A 16,520-nucleotide genomic window follows, 5' to 3' on the forward strand; every position below is an offset into this window, starting at 1 on the left:
GCCTTGGATCTGAACCCCTTGTTTACACTTTAAAATTACCATGTTTGTGACTCGCGCATTCTGCCTGGAATGTGCCCCAAGTAAAGACACACGGAACCCTTAAACACAGTACTGTAAAATCCACAATAAATCAATACTAATAAAATGGCCAAATGGGCCACTGGTCTGTCAGCTGACAACCAACAGTCTGCTCTCCAAATAAAATTAAAGGTGTTTTATTTGCTGGTAAAATCCAGTTAGGAGTGCTGCCAAACATCTGGGAAGTGTATTCTTTGGCAATGTTTTTTCTCATATCAAAATCCTCATACTCTTATGTGGCCTATAGTAGTGGTCCCCAACCTTTTTGAGGCTGGGGACCGGTGGCAGAAAGGAGGGCGATTGCCCGGCCGTGCGTGCCATGCATGCGTGGCCGGAAATGCGCATGTGTGGCACCTGCACGCATGCACGAAAGTGCAGCAAATGCTCGTTTTCGGCCGTGCATGGCACATAGGATATCTTATGTTGTTGCTTTATATCATGGGGTCTGCTTTGAGTTTCACTCAGGAAGGAGGGTTAAAAATGTAGCAAAGAAATCCGCAATCTTTTAGAGTCTGCAGGGACCTTGGACTTTGACACAGTCTGGAGCACACAGCCACAAAATGGCTCCCTCAGGAGGCAGAGCCAGGCCCAAAGTGGCTGCCACAGCATACATTCAGTTACAAGGTGAAGGTCGTCCTCCACAGCAATGTTTTTTTAAAACCGCACAGCCAGTCAAACCTCCAGTGGCCAATCAGAAGTCTTGTTGGGCATAAAGCGAATCTTTGGGGCCGTTCCCCACCAAGATCTATGTGGCAAATTGGTTGCGGGACGAAAAAACGCCAGTTTAAATAGTGGAATTTGTCGTTATGCATACCTGGCTTTGTAGTGGAATCCAGTTGCGTTTCTATCGTTTCCCACAGGTTTCCGGTCTCGGCAAAAATCGCTAGCCAGGAAGCGATATTGCCGAGCTCGTCCCGCCCCTGGCCGTCAAGCAGCCAATGGGTGGCCGTTATCATGATCCCAAAAAGCCCCTTTCCCTTTAAGGAAGTTTTAAAAAAAAAACCATGTTGCAACGAATCTGTGTTGATTCGTTGCAACGGAGAGACCCATCTAGCTAGCAGGTGGTGTTTGAGCTGCCGTTTCATCGTTGCCACGCTCCCCCCGAGTGAAAAAAAAATACCCCGCCCCCCCGGCACGGGCGCGATTTTCGGCCGAAAATACAGTAAAAAATAAAGGGAAAATAAACCAGCAAACGGGGCTGTGTGTTGTTTTGTGCTTAGTGACTTAAAACAGCTCTGCAGCCAGGGAAGCCTCTCTGGGTAAACGAAGGCTTGCTGGTGCGTTGATCTCCGCTCGCTCGGAGAATAAAAAATGGTGATCGCTTCGCCGGAAGATCAGAGGAGAGAGCCAGGGGGAGGGACTTTGCAGAAACCGCAACAATGGTAACGCACAGAACTTTCCCGCTAGTGTTGCATATTGGTTGCAAGAGTGTAGCGCTTTCCGGAGGGTGAATCCACTTTTTGGGATTTCCCTGAAAGCGCTACAACGAAGCGCTTTTTGCGGATCGGTTTCAGGAGTGTTGCAGATTGTCAACGACGTTGTGTATAACGGCAAAACTGTAGCGATTTCAATTTGTAACCATTGTGCTATTTTGGACGAGTGCGGAATGGCCCTTGGATTTGTGGACTGCTTTTAATTTTTTTTTTTTCAATGCTGGGATTTTAATCTGTTGTGAAATGTAACTGTTGTAAAATGCCCTGAGCCCCCGGGGAAGTAAGTAAATAATAAATAAATTAGCCCTACTTGGTCCTGCCAACTTTCTCAGCTACACTGGGGATCTCGAGGCAGAGAGAGTTTCTCTCTCCGCAGCAACAGGTTTATGGTACAGCCAGAGGGCGTTACAAAGTACAAAAGACAACCATAAGCAATAAAAGTAGATAAGGGTACATACGCTGGAATCCAGACCACAGAATATCACGGATGATCAGAATCATCCGTCACCCCTCGCCTTAGACCAGGGGTAGTCAAACTGCGGTCCTCCAGATGTCCATGGAGGGCCACAGTTTGACTACCTCTGCCTTAGACCTTACCTGTCTAGCAGCCAGAGCAAACAGTGTGAAAGGTATGGACATCAGGCAACAGAAGAATCACCTTCTTGGAATCTGGGATGTCGGGCCATCGGGGCTAACCTACTAAGGACTGTGGTTATGGGCTCCGTGTAGAAGTTGCAGTTCCATATATGATGGGCCAGATCTTCTATTTCCCCTTTGCTGCAATTACGTAGGTTTTGCTCATGTGGGCTCTCAGAGAAGGGATGCCCAACTCTGCTCTCATCAGGGCCCCTCTAGAGTTTCTTTCTCAGATCGAGATGGGCAAAGAGAAGGAGCCCTCAAAAGTATTTGGGACCTAAGCCGTTTAGGGCATTACAGGTGCCTTGACTCAAACCTGATAATAAAGAGGTGCCCAGTGCATCTGAGATAAGACCAGACTCTTCCTCACTCTATCAGGAAGCGAGGGGAATTCATAGGGGTGGCCAAACTGTGGCTCCCCAGGTGTCCTTGGACTACAATTCCCATGAGTCCCTGCCAGCACATGCTAGCAGGGCTCATGGGCAATGTAGTCCATGGACATCTGGGGAGCCACAATTTGATACAGTCACAAAAGCTTCCTCTCTAATAACTGAGGTGGATGCTGTATGCTTTCAAATATCTCTGCAGCAATGGGGACTAGAAGCTTGCTTTTATATGGAGGGTTTTAAACTGATGGTCACAGATGTATGTGCAGAAAGACAGCAGGCTTCCCAAGTGCTAAGAACTCCTAATGAATTGGGAGGCATACAGAGCATATTAATGCAGAAGTGTCTGCCGGGTGTCTGGCAAAGCATACAGGGGGCACTGAGGTCGAGAATGTTCTAAATGAGAGCTGTGACTCTGCTAAGCAGTGACTCTTCTGTTTGTGCTTAGGAGTGGCCCATCAGCGGTGGAGCGTGGAACCTCGGAGCGCAGACATATCCTGAAATTATTATTACAGGGTAAGGAGATGATTATGACCAGGCCCTGGTCTTCACGGGCATGGTGAGCTGATTGAGCTTGTCCAGTCCCAGAGGTTCATGAATAGAAATTAATCCTTATTTTTATATCCTGTCCTTCCCGAATGCTCAGGGTGGATAACAATATGAATTAACAGTTGACAAAAATATAAAACCGTATATCCTTATCCATTGTTCCTCTTTATATATTTGTGAAACAGGCCTGGGGGTGGAGGCAGTCCTGGCAGTCCGAGATGGAATAGGGCCAATCAGGGTGCGGCCAGAAAGCAAAGCTGGCTGCACCCTGATTGGCTTTCCCTCTCCACCTCCCATCCTCCCTCCTTGCCTGACGCAGGGGAGGAAGAGTCCCTTCCCTGTAGCCCACAAAGTGCTCTTGCCGCCTCTTTGCAGGCCCAAGGGAAGGGAACCTCCCCCCGCCCCCCGCCGCCACCACCGCTTCCCTGGGGCCTGCAAAGCGCTCTTGCCACCTCAGGCCCCAGGGAAGCAGCCGCGGCGCCAGCAGAGGGCTGGGAGGGCCTTTCAAAGCTTGTTCTTAGGGATGGGCTTTGAAGCTATTAAATTCAATAAAACATTCTATATTCAGGAGCCCCTAACTGGTTTAGCTTGGAGGGAGGTCAGGTCTTCAGAGGACAGATCTCCCCTCAGTTTGTAGCAGTGAGGCCTGCTCTTTTTGAAGGCCGATCAGGGCCCCAACCGTAGCTGGGGTAGAACACTTCTGCCTTGCAGGCCCTTGCTTCCGGTCTCTCTGGGTGGAGCGTTCCACCAGTGCAGAGCCAAAGCTGAAAAGGCCCTGGTCCTGGGCAAGGCCAGTCTCAGCTCCCGTGGGCCAGGGATCCTGGGCAGGTTCTGGTTAGCTGATCTTAATTACCTTTGGGGGATATAGTGGTGCCAAGTGGCTTCCAGAAAATCTTGTGGGATTACTTAGCTGAGCTGGCCAGGGCCTATTCTGCACACAATAGATAATGCACTTTCAATGCACTTTAGAAGTAGATTTTCCTGTTCTGCACAGGAAAATTCAGCTGCCTAAGCACGTTGAAAGTGCATTATCCTATGTGTGCAGAATGGGCCCAGGTTTCCTGTCAAACCTCTCATTGACTGCTAGAGCAAAGCAGTTGTCTCCGGTGGTTCACACACACCTGCTGCTAGGCATCTTCTCCCACTAGCTAGAGTTTTGTCCTGCTAAATGTTTAATTAGGGACAGAAGAGGAGGTGGAGACAATCGCTCGGGGCACAGGTGCCTGAGAACTTCAGGTGATTATAATCAAATGTGGTTTGGAGCTCTTTTGGAGAGGTATTCTATGGCGTTGATGGCAACTGAGAAAATGTTACTTTATTCTCACCTTTGCACCTGCCTGGTCTCCACCTCCACCTGGCTCAAGGGCTTCCCAGCTGGGCTGTCTTTCCGTAGAAAGTTGAGGCCCGTTGGTGTTCTTCCATGGTAGTTCTGCGGTAGTTTTCCTTGGATACATTTCTTGCAACCAAACCTGACATCGACCACTGTAAGGAAGTACTTTGTTTTGAGACTACCAAGAAAATAGTGTAGGATGTATAATAATGCTTCTTTATTAGACTAAGCCACCCTTTTAAAGTTTTTGATGTAGGTTGTTTTTTACATTTATGGTACCTCTGCCCTCATATTAACAGCCTTTTAATCTTTTCCTTTTTTAAAGTCATGCAGATGGATCAGTAAAATTTTGGGACGCATCTTGCAGTAAGTTCACACAGATCATTCTTACACAGCGGGTTACTTGAGAGCCAGTTTGGTGTAGTGGTTAGGAGTGCGGACTTCTAATCTGGCATGCCGGGTTCGATTCTGCGCTCCCCCTCATGCAACCTGCTGGGTGACTTTGGGCTCGCCACGGCACTGATAAACTGTTCTGACCGGGCAGTGATATCAGGACTTTCTCAGCTTCACCCACCCCACAGGGTGTCTGTTGTGGGGAGAGGAAAGGGAAGGCGAATGGAAGCCGCTTTGAGCCTCCTTCGGGTAGGGAAAAACGGCATCTAAGAACCAACTCTTCTTCTTCTTGTATGTCAGAAACCCCAACAGGAAAGAATTGGGTGGAATGGCTGAAACTGCCAAGGATACATTCCAAGTCACTGAAACTAAGACGGGAAAGGCAGTGAATAGCTGTAGATTCGTATAAAAAGGACAAAGGCGTATTTAGTAGGATTGTACCATTCTGAAAATATATTTCTGTAAAGACCCTCGCGAAGAGAAAGAAAGCCATGTGTGAGGCAGGATGGTGGGGGTGATGGACCACCGCAGGGCTCTTCTGATGTTAATTTGTGGTTTTATTTTGTGAGACGCAGTATGATGGACGTCCTCATTGTCTTCCAGTAACACTTCAGATGTTGTACAAGCTAAAAACCTCAAAGGTGTTCGAAAAACAGAAAGTGGAAGGGAAGCCGGCGGCAGAAATTGTAGAAGACGATCCGTTTGCCATCCACCTGATGTACTGGTGCCCTGAAAGTCGGATATTCTGTGTAGCAGGAGCTTCCGCCTACGTTATTGTCTACCGGTTCAGCAAACATGAAGTCAATACTGAAGTATCGGTAAGTGCAGATGTGTTTTCATGGATATCCATTGTCTTATTTCGTGTTGGTCCCAGAAGAGGGTGTGTGAAAAATCTGGCTTTAATTAATCAAGAATAAAATTGCATGAAGCGCTTTACTATGTTTATCATTGAATCGTTTCAGCTAAATATACATAAATACAGTTGTTTGAAACAGGCATAACCAACCCCTGTCCAAATCACATTACTCTTTAAGTATATTGGATGGTAGTAATAGAATGCAGAGAAAACGAAACGTCAGACTGCTTAAAGAAAAAAGTAGTTTTTTATTGTGCCGGGAAACAACTCTGCCAAGAAAGAGAGAGAAAGCAGAACATGTTTTCTTGGTGCACCAATTCCAAATGCTGGCAGGGGCTCATGGGAATTGTAGTCCATGAACATCTGGAGGACCACAAGTTGACTACCCTTGATGTAGGTGATCTCTGCCTGAGGCCCTGGGATGACCTTTCCAGGGTTGTAAGCCTAGCGTGAATATGCCCAAACCACACTAGGCAGGGAAACCTTTTAATGAGTTTTTTTAATTAACTGCAGGGAAACAAAAAATACCAAGACACAAGGGGGATGATCCCACCAAAACACCTGAGCCCTAAACCATGCAATGACATAGGGCTGAATGCCCTCTCCTTGGAGGCTGGGTGGGTGGCCTCGAGGCTGGGCCCATAACCTGGGTTCTCCACCCCTCCTTCTGTTTCCCAGGACTATCCTGCAGCCATTAAGACAGCCTCCCCAAAGGCTGCTGACAGAGTTCTGAATCCTCTGCTGCATCCTTCAAGTGGTCGCACACTCAGTGGTCGCACACTCACCCCTCTTTTTCCTGCTGGCCTTGACACTCAGTCAGGAGATGAAGTCAGCCTGACCTTATTCTGAATGTTTCTTCAGCTGTTACCGAAAACTGCATGCCAAATGCTCAGTCCATACCAATGGGATAGATTCAAATGGGCAGCCGTGATTTGATCGGTCCATACGAGGCGGTTGAGACCACACTGGTCGCCTTGATGGATGATCTCCAGCATCAGCTGGATGGGGGCAGGTCGGCTGTCCTTGTGCTTTGAGATCTGTCAGCCACATTTGATATGGTCAACCACGAGTCGTTATTCCACCACTTCACCAGGTAGGGAATTTGGGGGACAGCCTTACAGTGGCTGATCTCCTTTCTCCAGAACCGGACACAGAGGGTGGCTGTGGGGAAGGGCTTGTCGTATCCCGACACATCTCCCCCATGCTTTTTAACATCTACATGCGCCCTCTGGCACAGTTGACCTGGAGCTTTGGCCTGAGTGGTCACCAATATGTGGATGACACCCAGTTCTATCTCCTGATGGACAGCTGCCCGGAATTCCCCCCCCCCGAAACATTTGCAAGATGTTTGGAAGCAGTGTCTGGGTGGCTCAAGCCGAGTTGCCTGGAACTGACCCCCTCCAGAACGGAGGTCCTGTGGCTGGGCAGAAGAGGGCAGGACCAGGAAGGGCATCTCCCCTGCTTGGATGGGGTGCAGCTTGCAACTGTATCCACTGCCGGGAATTTGGAGGCACAGATCACTAGAGTAGCCCAGGTGGCATTTTTCCGTCTAGGCCAACCCAGGCTACTAGTGCCCTCTCTGTCTCTGGAGCACCTGGCTACAGTGATCCATGCCGTTGTCACTTCCAGATTAGACTTCTGTAACTTGCTGCCCTTGGGCCTGCCCTTGTCCCTGACCTGGAAATTGCAGCTGGAGCAAAATGGAGCTGCTAGGGTCCTCCCTAGGTCATCCTGGAGGTCTGATGTTCAGCCAGTGCTGAGGCGGCTACTTTGGTTGCCAATTGCGTTCCGGATCAAATTCAAGGTTTTGATGCTCACCTCCATCTGTGGTCTGGGCCCCACTTATCTGTGGGACTGTCTGTCTTGTTATGCCCTCTGCACGGCCCTTTGCTCTGAGGGTTGGATCTGTTGGAGGTCCCCGGCCTGAGGGAGGTTCGCCTGGCCTCGACCAGCGTCAGGGCCTTTTCAGTCCTGGCCCCGAGTTGGTGGAATGAACTCCCAGAAGAGCTGAGGGCCCTGATGGAGCTACCACAGTTCCACAAAGCCTCTGCAAGGCTGTGGAAGACCTTGGGTCCCTCCTCAGGATGCCCTGAACAGCTAGGGCAAGAAGCACTGCCCCCTTCTAGGCTGGCAGGTGGTGGGTGCAGAGGCCATTGGCCCATGCTGGACAGGTGAGTGGGTATGGAGTAGAATGGAGCTATGCTGCCAGGGAATGTTGTGATTTTCCTGATTTTTTAAGGGGGGGGGGCGGTTGACTGTAAACCGTCATGAGCCAGCCTAGTCTAGGAGCAGCAGTCAACAAATCTAATAAAATAAAATAAAAAATAAATTACTTAGCTGCTTGCTAGGAACCAAGGGTCAGGAACAAGGCAAACCAATATGCAGAACTATAGCCAATTTCTAATAACTATGATCAATTAGAAGGTTGCCGTCATTTCCTTTATTGTCCCGCCATCACCTGGGGAGAAGCCAGAGGAGACAAGACGGACCTCAACAGGCCACTGGTGTGAAGCAGCAGAAGGAAGTCTTGTACATTCACTCCAGTTTAGTACTTCTTCTAGCCTCAGGCCAATGCTGTTTTGGGTAAAGGGCATGCCCCATACGTCTAGGCTGAGTTTGTTCCAGGGCACCGGACTTCACGTTTCCCTTTCTTTTCAGTTGGACTAATGTCGGAGAATTCTCCTGGGCTTCCTACTTCCTCATTTACCATTTTTTAACTTGGGGAGTTCTCCCATTCCCTAAAATGGATTTAAATTTCCTTCAGGCCTTAGAGGTGCGACTCCAGAGCGAGAACGAAGATATTATCAGCCCGGAGGCAGAAATGATTCCTCCCTTTCCAGATGCGTCTTCTCAACTTCCGTCTCTGAAAGATCTCTCAGGCAGCACAAACACCATGACGTCTGTGGGGACCGTGAAAGACAGCCTTCCTTGCCTCAGGTACAACACAGGCCATCGGCCGAAAGGTTTATTTTCTCTGCATTCTGTCGTCTTCATCACAGTCAAAGTTTAGAGCAGGGGTGGGCAAACTGTGGCTCTCCAGATGTCCATGGACTACAATTCCCATGAGCCCCTGCTGGCAGGGGCTCATGGGAATTGTAGTCCGTGAACATCTGGAGAGCCACAGTTAGGCCACCTCTGGTTTAGAGCGTTCCCTTTTACGTCTTTGGCTGATTATGCCATGTGCTTTGAAACGAATCTCTGAATTTTGGGTCACTCTGCTAGGCGACATGTATCTGAAATATGGGCCTGCTATCCCTTCAAGGATGTGGCCAGTAGGCTTACATTAAGCAGGTGTGGATGGCAGGCTACTGGGAAGCCCAGGTATGATAATTTTGGCAGAGTTTGAATATGTAAAGAGAGTGGAGCCCCAGGCTGGTTAAAGAGTGAAATAGATTTATTTATGAAGAGGAACAACTATGTATAGAAAGAGAGAGAAAGAGACCACTAGCTAGCTAGCTGTTTTCTTCAATAATTCTTGTTTGTTCAACTGCTGTTCTGGAAGCAAGCAGGGAGGAAGTGCACTCAAAAAGCAGGACGTCTCCTGTTGAGCCAGTCAGGAAACTGGAGGAGATCATTTGAAAATCACAAGGAAGTTCCTAGAATCATAGAATCATAGAGTTGGAAGGGACCTCATGGGTCATCTAGTCCAACCCCCTGCACTATGCAGGACACTCACATCCCTATCGCTCATCTACTGTAACCTGCCACCCCCTTGAGCCTTCACAGAATCAGCCTCTCTGTCAGATGGCTCTCTAGCCTCTGTTTACAAATCTCCAAAGATGGAGAACCCACCCCCTCCCGAGGAAGCCTGTTCCACAGAGAAACCACTCTGACTGTCAGGAACTTCTTCTGGATGTTTAAATTGAATTTCTTTTGAATTAATTTCATCCAATTGGTTCTGGTCAGTCCTTCCGGGGCAACAACTCTGCTCCATCCTCTATATCAGGGGTAGTCAACCTGTGGTCCTCCAGATGTTCATGGACTACAATTCCCATGAACCCCTAGAAGCATTTGCTGGCAGGGGCTCATGGGAATTGTAGTCCATAGACATCTGGAGGACCACACGTTGACTACCCCTGCTCTATATGTCAGCCTTTTAAATACTTGAAGATGGTTATCAGATCCCCTCTCAGTCATCTCCTCTCTAGGCTAAACAGACCTCCCTCAACCATTCCTCATACATCTTGGTCTCCAAACCCCTCATCCTACCTATGCTAACTATACCTCTCCTCCGATGCCCCCTGCAGGAAGCCCTTTATACTCCGCACAGTTATGCACCCCACAAATTGTGCATATTCTGGCAGATGCAGTCATTCTCAGCCAAGGTGTCTAACCCCCCCCCCAGGGTTACTAAGTAGCCTCGTGGTTACTCCAGTGGGGGGGGATTTAATTTTGTTTACAATATATATTTTAAGGAATTAGGAGGACAGAGCAGCTTTCTCTTCGTTTGTCTGGCCTGCAGCGGCCTTGTTAAATCCACACTCCATGGAAAAGGGGTGGGGGGGGAGAACTGAATCGGCTGCCCTCCCCCCATTGGCTCCTCCCTTTTATTACAATTGAAAAATCATCCAACAGCAATTGAGCAGTACAGTTTACACATAAATGTAAAATTAATACCCAAATATTACAGTTCATAGCCTTATGATGCTGTAATTAATTATACATTACAGTTATGAAAAGGTTTGAAATATCTGCTTTCTTATGGACCAAGCCTCCATACAGAAGTCAGACAGGAGCCATAAGAACAGTCTTCAAGGAGCAGATATGTATAGAATTTATTGGCTCTCCATGGAGATTTGCATAGAGTGGGGCTGAGACATCCAGGCAGAGGCCTTCCACACCACCTGCTGCTTGGTCCTTTTGACTGGAGATGCCTGGGATTGATCCTGAGACCTTCTGCGTGTCAAGCAGAGGCTCTACTACTGAGCCACAACCCCTTTCTCCCCTGTAGCAATGATTTTCCTGCTTCCCCTCCCTGATCAGCAAAAATCCCCTTACAGCAGGGGATGCTTGTAAACCATGACTGCCAAGAAGGAGTACGTCAGCACTGCCCGTAATCTCTCTCTTCTGCTCTTAGAGAGGGAACGAGAAGGTGATTTCATCCTCAGAGAGGATTTTTGGGTCAATAGACTGCTAGGAGAAGGGGAAGGGGAAGGGAGATCTACATCAGCTCCTACTGCAAGTTTTCCCACAGGATCCAACTGTCAGGATCAGGCCATCTGATCTCTTTGTGGTTGACCTCAGAGACTCCATCTTGGTTTGATGTGTGCTGTGTTTGAACAACCTTTTATATCCCTTTTTATAACCCTGAACTATTTGTCACTGCCCTGCGTTGTCCGCTTCATGCTGTGCTTCAGTCTCACAAATGTTTCTCTAAGTAGTAATCCGCCCCCGGGCTGGAGGCCCCGGCCACCCCAGACCGGACACTGATCTGGATGGAGGTCCGAGGATGCGGCCCCGAGGGGGTAGCCGAGGCTGTGCTGCCAGGGGCCTGGGGAGGCCCGTCACGGGGGCCCCTCGGCTCTTCCCTTGGCTGTTGGCCCGGTGTAGGTTCCTCTTCGTAGTCCGACATCCCGGCACGAAGAAGGACGGTTGTGAGAATCAACTAACTGTCAAAGGCAGACAGACTGACAGCGTTGCTTCTGGGTGAATAGAAAGCTGTATTGTTAGCAGCTCAGAACACTTCAATGATCGTAGTCGATCCTGATCAATACATAGACAGCAAACACTTTTAATGGCTCTCTCCCGCCCAAACTTGCACAATTCCCAGGGAGTGAAATCCCCCCTCCCGCAGGTGCCATTCCGGGTGCCCTTTCAGACCCTCGCCAGGCTGTCTGGCCTTGGGTGTCAGACGGGCCCTCCTTTCCTGATAACAAAGTACAGAGAAACAGTCATAACAACCAAGCACAGCATGAAGCTGACAAGCAGGGCAGTGACAAATACAGTATTTGCTGGCTTATAAGACGACCTTCCCCCCCTGAAAAACATGCCTCCAAGTGGGGGGGGGGTCGTCCTATACGCCGGGTGCACTTCAGTTGGGATAGACAGAGCTGCCCATAGTGGCCCATAGTACTGTATTTTGAGTGGAAATGTTGGGGGGTCATCTTATACGCCGGCAAATACGGTAGTGCAGGGTTCTTCAAACAGCACACATCAACCAAGATGGAGTTCCTCAGGTCAACCACAAATCATGGCAGAGATCAGATGGCCTGATCCTGACACCAACCCATAACAAGTCCCAAGGAACAGAAATCACAGATGTTGCTCAGATGCCCTTGAACTCTTGCTCTTTTCTGCCGCTACAGACAGACAGACAGACAGACACGACTCCCCCTCTTGACCTATCAGAAAACAGCTAGAGCTGAGGAGCACCTTAAAGTCTTAAAAAATTGTGGCAGGGGATAAACTTTCATGAGTCAGCACTGCTCACTTCTTCAGATGTCCACTTAACATGGCTACCCGTCTTGATCCATCTTGACCCTTAATGTATCTGTAAGTCCCCTGGAGCTCCATGGGGAAGGAAAGTGGTGAATCAACGGTTCAAGTAAATAGAATGGAACAAAATAATGTTGTTCGTCCCTTTCCCCCTTTGCTCTTCCAGCGTCAAGACCCGTCCCCTGAGGATGCCTCCTGGTTACCAAGCGGAGCTGGTCATTCAGCTGGTGTGGGTAGAGGGCGAGCCTCCCCAGCCAATCACCAGCCTGACCGCAAATTCAGCGTACGGATTGTAAGTTAATCCCATATATCTATCTATCTATATCTTCCCACGATAGTCGGCGTTTTGTGCAAGCGGAGCATGTGTGCTCCACTTAACTTTTGCTGCCCTTGCTTATGCTCCGCAACCTGAAACATGGCCCTAAGTCTTTGTGGGGAGAGGGCTTGGGGGATCACTGGGGGATCTTCTTTCATGCCATAGTTTTGTCCCTTCTATTAAGACCTGTCAGCTTAAACTGCAATTGAAAACCACAGATGGATTCACTGTTACCTAACAAAATTATATTTAAGAATACTCGAAAATACTAAATCGGTATTTTCCAGATATTAATTCGGCCTGTTCAATTTTTTCGCTATTTTTCAGCTATCTGAAGTAGTTAAGCCTAAAAATACCCAAGGTATCAAGGATTTTTGGGGACTGCCAGAAAGCCACAGTTAAAGTGCATTTAAAGGGCTCTCAGTCCCTTTAAATGCCTTTGATCTGAACTCTCACCTTAAAAAGGTGTTTAAAGGGACTGTGAGCCCTTTAAATGCCTTTGGACTTAATTTATACCACTTAAATTTTAGAGGGACCACATTCACTTTTAAGTTTAAATGCCTTTTCCCCCTTCATTGAAAGCAACTTCTTTGGGGGCTCATATAGTTGGACCTTCGGGTCTAATATTTTTCAAACTTGGTAGGCTTTTTGAGGATAGGCACCAATGGCTACGTTGCAAATTTGGTGCCTTTATCTTTAAAAACAGCCCCACCATAGCCACAGATATCCCTAGACTGATTCTCCATTATAGTCTATGGAGCTAAAAATTATTTAAACATTCCTGAATTTTTACCAAATCCAAATAGCATATTACTATTGGGATTCAAGAATACTGGGAAATACCAATATTTTTCGGGTTCAGGATCCCTAACCACAAAGAATACCGGGGCCGTAGTTGAGACCTATCTGTTACAAGTTTACTTTGGCCACGAGTCCCACTTGTGATTCCCTGTTCTACTTACACTCCAGAATTAGGCATTCCCTTTGGACAGCATCTCTAGCCAGAGAAGGAAAAGGCAGTCAGATCACAAAGCCCCAAGGGGAAGGGGAAGGGGAAGGGATCTACTCCCCAAGGGATCAACCGCTTGACTTCGCATCAGCCACAAGAGGAAAGGGCACCTATCCACATAAGGGAGTGTAACCATAAACAAACTGATACAGTTCTGATGGAAGATTTCCTGTTGATAGAGGCCTAGACCTTGCTCAGGTCTAGGCCTCTATCAATAGGAGCTCTTCCATCAGGCCCCTATGGGGAACCAGCTGGAGTTGTGTTAGCTTTCGGTGCTTGTTTCTCTGCTTTGCATTCTTCCATACATCTGAAATCCTCCTGTTTTCCCTGTTTCTCCCCTGTAAGTCATTTCATCCACTACCCCTTCTTGTTGCGTGCCCCCTCCCTGAAATAGAACTTTCAAAACGAGAATCTGTGCCATGCCCCAAAATGGTCAGCCGTAAGAAGGATGTGCTGGCCCACTTGCAAGCAAGCCAGGCCATGTGTCTGGCTGTGTGAGAAAGAGAGAGGTAGGAGGGGACCTGCCAGACTCTGGGTTTTCCTACATTCTCATTTTCCTCTTTCTGTTGCTTCGGGGTCTTTTTCTGTTCCTCGTGTGCTTGGCTCCCTCTAGTGGTCAAGTCATTATTACATGGGTTTCTGGCATCTCTCCCTGCAAATTTAAACCCCCAGGTTTTAAGTTGGAGACAAACTGAATATGGAAAAGCCGCCATCTGTCTCAGATCTCAAAGTGACTGATGGTGGCAGATACCCTGTTAATGAGGGCAGAAGGGAGTGCTATTTCAGGGCAAGGAGTCGCCAAAGGAGGGCTTGGTGGGGCTAAGAAAATAGAGGCCCCCAACTCTGTTTTTCCCCTTGGTGTGCTCTCCTTGGCGTGCCGTTGGCATTCAGCTCAGGGTTTGGCCATGCTCTGGTGAAACTTTTAGAACTGGGATAGAATACAGAGGATAGGATCTAGCTTAAAGGAAGTTATAAGACCACTCTGTTCTGCATTGGAATATTGTGTTCTGTTCTGGGTGCTTCAGTTCAAGAAGGATATTGGCAAGCTGGAAGGGCGTCTATGATGGCTGAGGATTCATTCCTTACGAGGAATGGTTGAAAGAGTTGGGTGGGTATAGCTTGGAGAAGAGGTCAAAGGGCAGTATGATAGCAGTGTTTAATTATGTCAGAGGTAGCCCATGTTGAAGAGGGGGCCAAGTTGTTTACTGTGGCTTTAGAGAAAAGGACTAGGAGCAGTGGGTTCAAATTATGTGACAAATATTAGGAGGGCTTTTCTGATGGGGAGGGCTGTTTGGAGTTGGAATCTGTTGCCTTGGAGGGAGGTGGAGTCTCCTTTGTTGGAAGTTTTTAGGAGGAGACTGGATGAGCCCTGTCAGGAGGGGGTGATTTATAAGTCCCAAGGGGGGGGGGGGCTAGATTGCATGGCTGTTTTTGGTCTCTTCCAGCTTGGTGTAATTCTGATTCTGAGTCCTGGGCAGCTGCCTCGCATCATGTCTCATGTCCCGATAATGTTAGCCATTCAGTCATGTCCAACTTTTGGTGATCCTATGGCTCAACTGTCGCCATGTCTTTTGATCTTCCACCGCTTCCGTTAGTTGAATAATGCTCTGTCCAGTGTCCCTTTTGGTTGTTCCTAACCATCCTGTTCTTTGCCGGCCTGGTTTCCTTCTACCCCTGACCAATCTCATATCCATGTGTGCGTAAAGTGCTGTCAAATCACAGCTGAACCTCTGGTGACCCCACAGGGCTTTTAAGGTGAGTGATGGAGCAGAGGGGGTTTGCCATTGCCTTCCTCGGCAGAGTCTTCCTCGGGGTGTCCCTTCCACATAGCAACTCTGCTTAGCATCCGAGACCTGGCAAGACTGGACTGTCCAGGGCACCCTTCCCTCCCACCCCCCTATCTCTGTTCCTCTTCAAACTATGGGCAGGATCCACTGAACTAGGATGGGCCTGTAGCACTGCGGAGTGCCGACGTGACAGAGTCGCACGCGAGAATAGCGTTGTGCTGCTCAAATACAAAATGTATGTCCATGACTGGGGAAGTGATCTCTGGCGTCATTTCAAACAGCGAGAATGTGTGTGCGGGAGGTTCCCCGTGGTTGGGAAAATGGATGCACAACTGCCTTTGTATGTGCGGCAGAGGCAGGATATGTGCCCAGGGAGACCTGTCCATTGCTGTGAACATGTGCATTAGGGAAGTGAGCATGATTTGAAGGGGGGGGAGTGAGAGTCGGTAAACATCTGTGAAGATCATGAAGAACTTGTGGCCTGGATCCAATCCTCCCCGCCCTGGTCACGCTTTCATTCTGGATCACTTCTTGTGGGCCGTAATCCCAAAGTACAATGTCTTTGAAGAATGTTTCTTTTCTCAGAGTTGCATTTGGAAACTGCAATGGTTTGGCTGTTGTGGATTTTATGCAGAAGAGTACGCTGCTGAGCCTCGGAACCGTCGACCTCTACGGGTCCACCGATCCGTACCAACGCCAGCCGCGCTCTCCCCGCCGAAGCAAGCAGTTCGCTGCAGGTAGGCGATCGGAGAGAACCGGGACGGGCTCGGAACGGGCTTTCCTAGCGTTGCCTGCAGCTTTCTGAAACCAGTTGAAAATGCATGCCTGGATGCAAAGTCAGAAGAATGCGTGGGACCGCATCAAGGGGCGTGGGACTGACTGCTTGTTAAGTTACCCCCAGAACGGGCAAGAATGGTTGGTTTCAGTAGAAAGTTGACTTCTTAACGGCTTCAGGCAGTTAAAACAAAAAGTTCAGCTTTCTTGCTAACCTGCACGATGTCCAAGATTAATGGTCTGATTCCTCCCTTTTTTTGGAAATATTTACAAAGTGAAGAAATGTCAGTTTTCAACCCATCTGTCTTTTCTGCTTTTCTTTTGCTTTGGTGGAGCTAATCTAAGCAGCCACTCGATAACGCCATGGTGTGTACCCAACGGCCCAGAGGGCCCTCATTCGGATAATACGAGCCTCCTTATATTTTTTCCTTCCATTTTTAGATCTTGGGTCTCAATCAAGATCCCCCTAAATGAAAGCAAGGTGGACATTGCAATTTGGATGTGGGCAGCAAAATGCTGTGATGCTCATTTTCAAATT

At 48.4% G+C, this 16,520-nt stretch overlaps 1 protein-coding gene across 4 annotated transcripts in view; it reads left to right on the forward strand.

The window, feature by feature from the left end:
* Nucleotides 1-16,520, forward strand: part of STXBP5L (syntaxin binding protein 5L) — an 88,500-nt gene that overhangs the window by 49,900 nt on the left and 22,080 nt on the right. For all 4 annotated transcript variants that reach the window (XM_077346309.1, XM_077346310.1, XM_077346311.1 and 1 more), the window contains exons 13-18: nt 2,982-3,049; nt 4,738-4,778; nt 5,409-5,623; nt 8,426-8,598; nt 12,263-12,388; nt 15,794-15,945. In XM_077346309.1, coding sequence (XP_077202424.1) covers nt 2,982-3,049; nt 4,738-4,778; nt 5,409-5,623; nt 8,426-8,598; nt 12,263-12,388; nt 15,794-15,945 — 775 coding nt within the window. The remainder of the gene's footprint in view (nt 1-2,981; nt 3,050-4,737; nt 4,779-5,408; nt 5,624-8,425; nt 8,599-12,262; nt 12,389-15,793; nt 15,946-16,520) is intronic.

This window comes from Paroedura picta, chromosome 7 (assembly GCF_049243985.1).
Source record: "Paroedura picta isolate Pp20150507F chromosome 7, Ppicta_v3.0, whole genome shotgun sequence".
NCBI classification, from domain to species: domain Eukaryota; kingdom Metazoa; phylum Chordata; class Lepidosauria; order Squamata; family Gekkonidae; genus Paroedura; species Paroedura picta.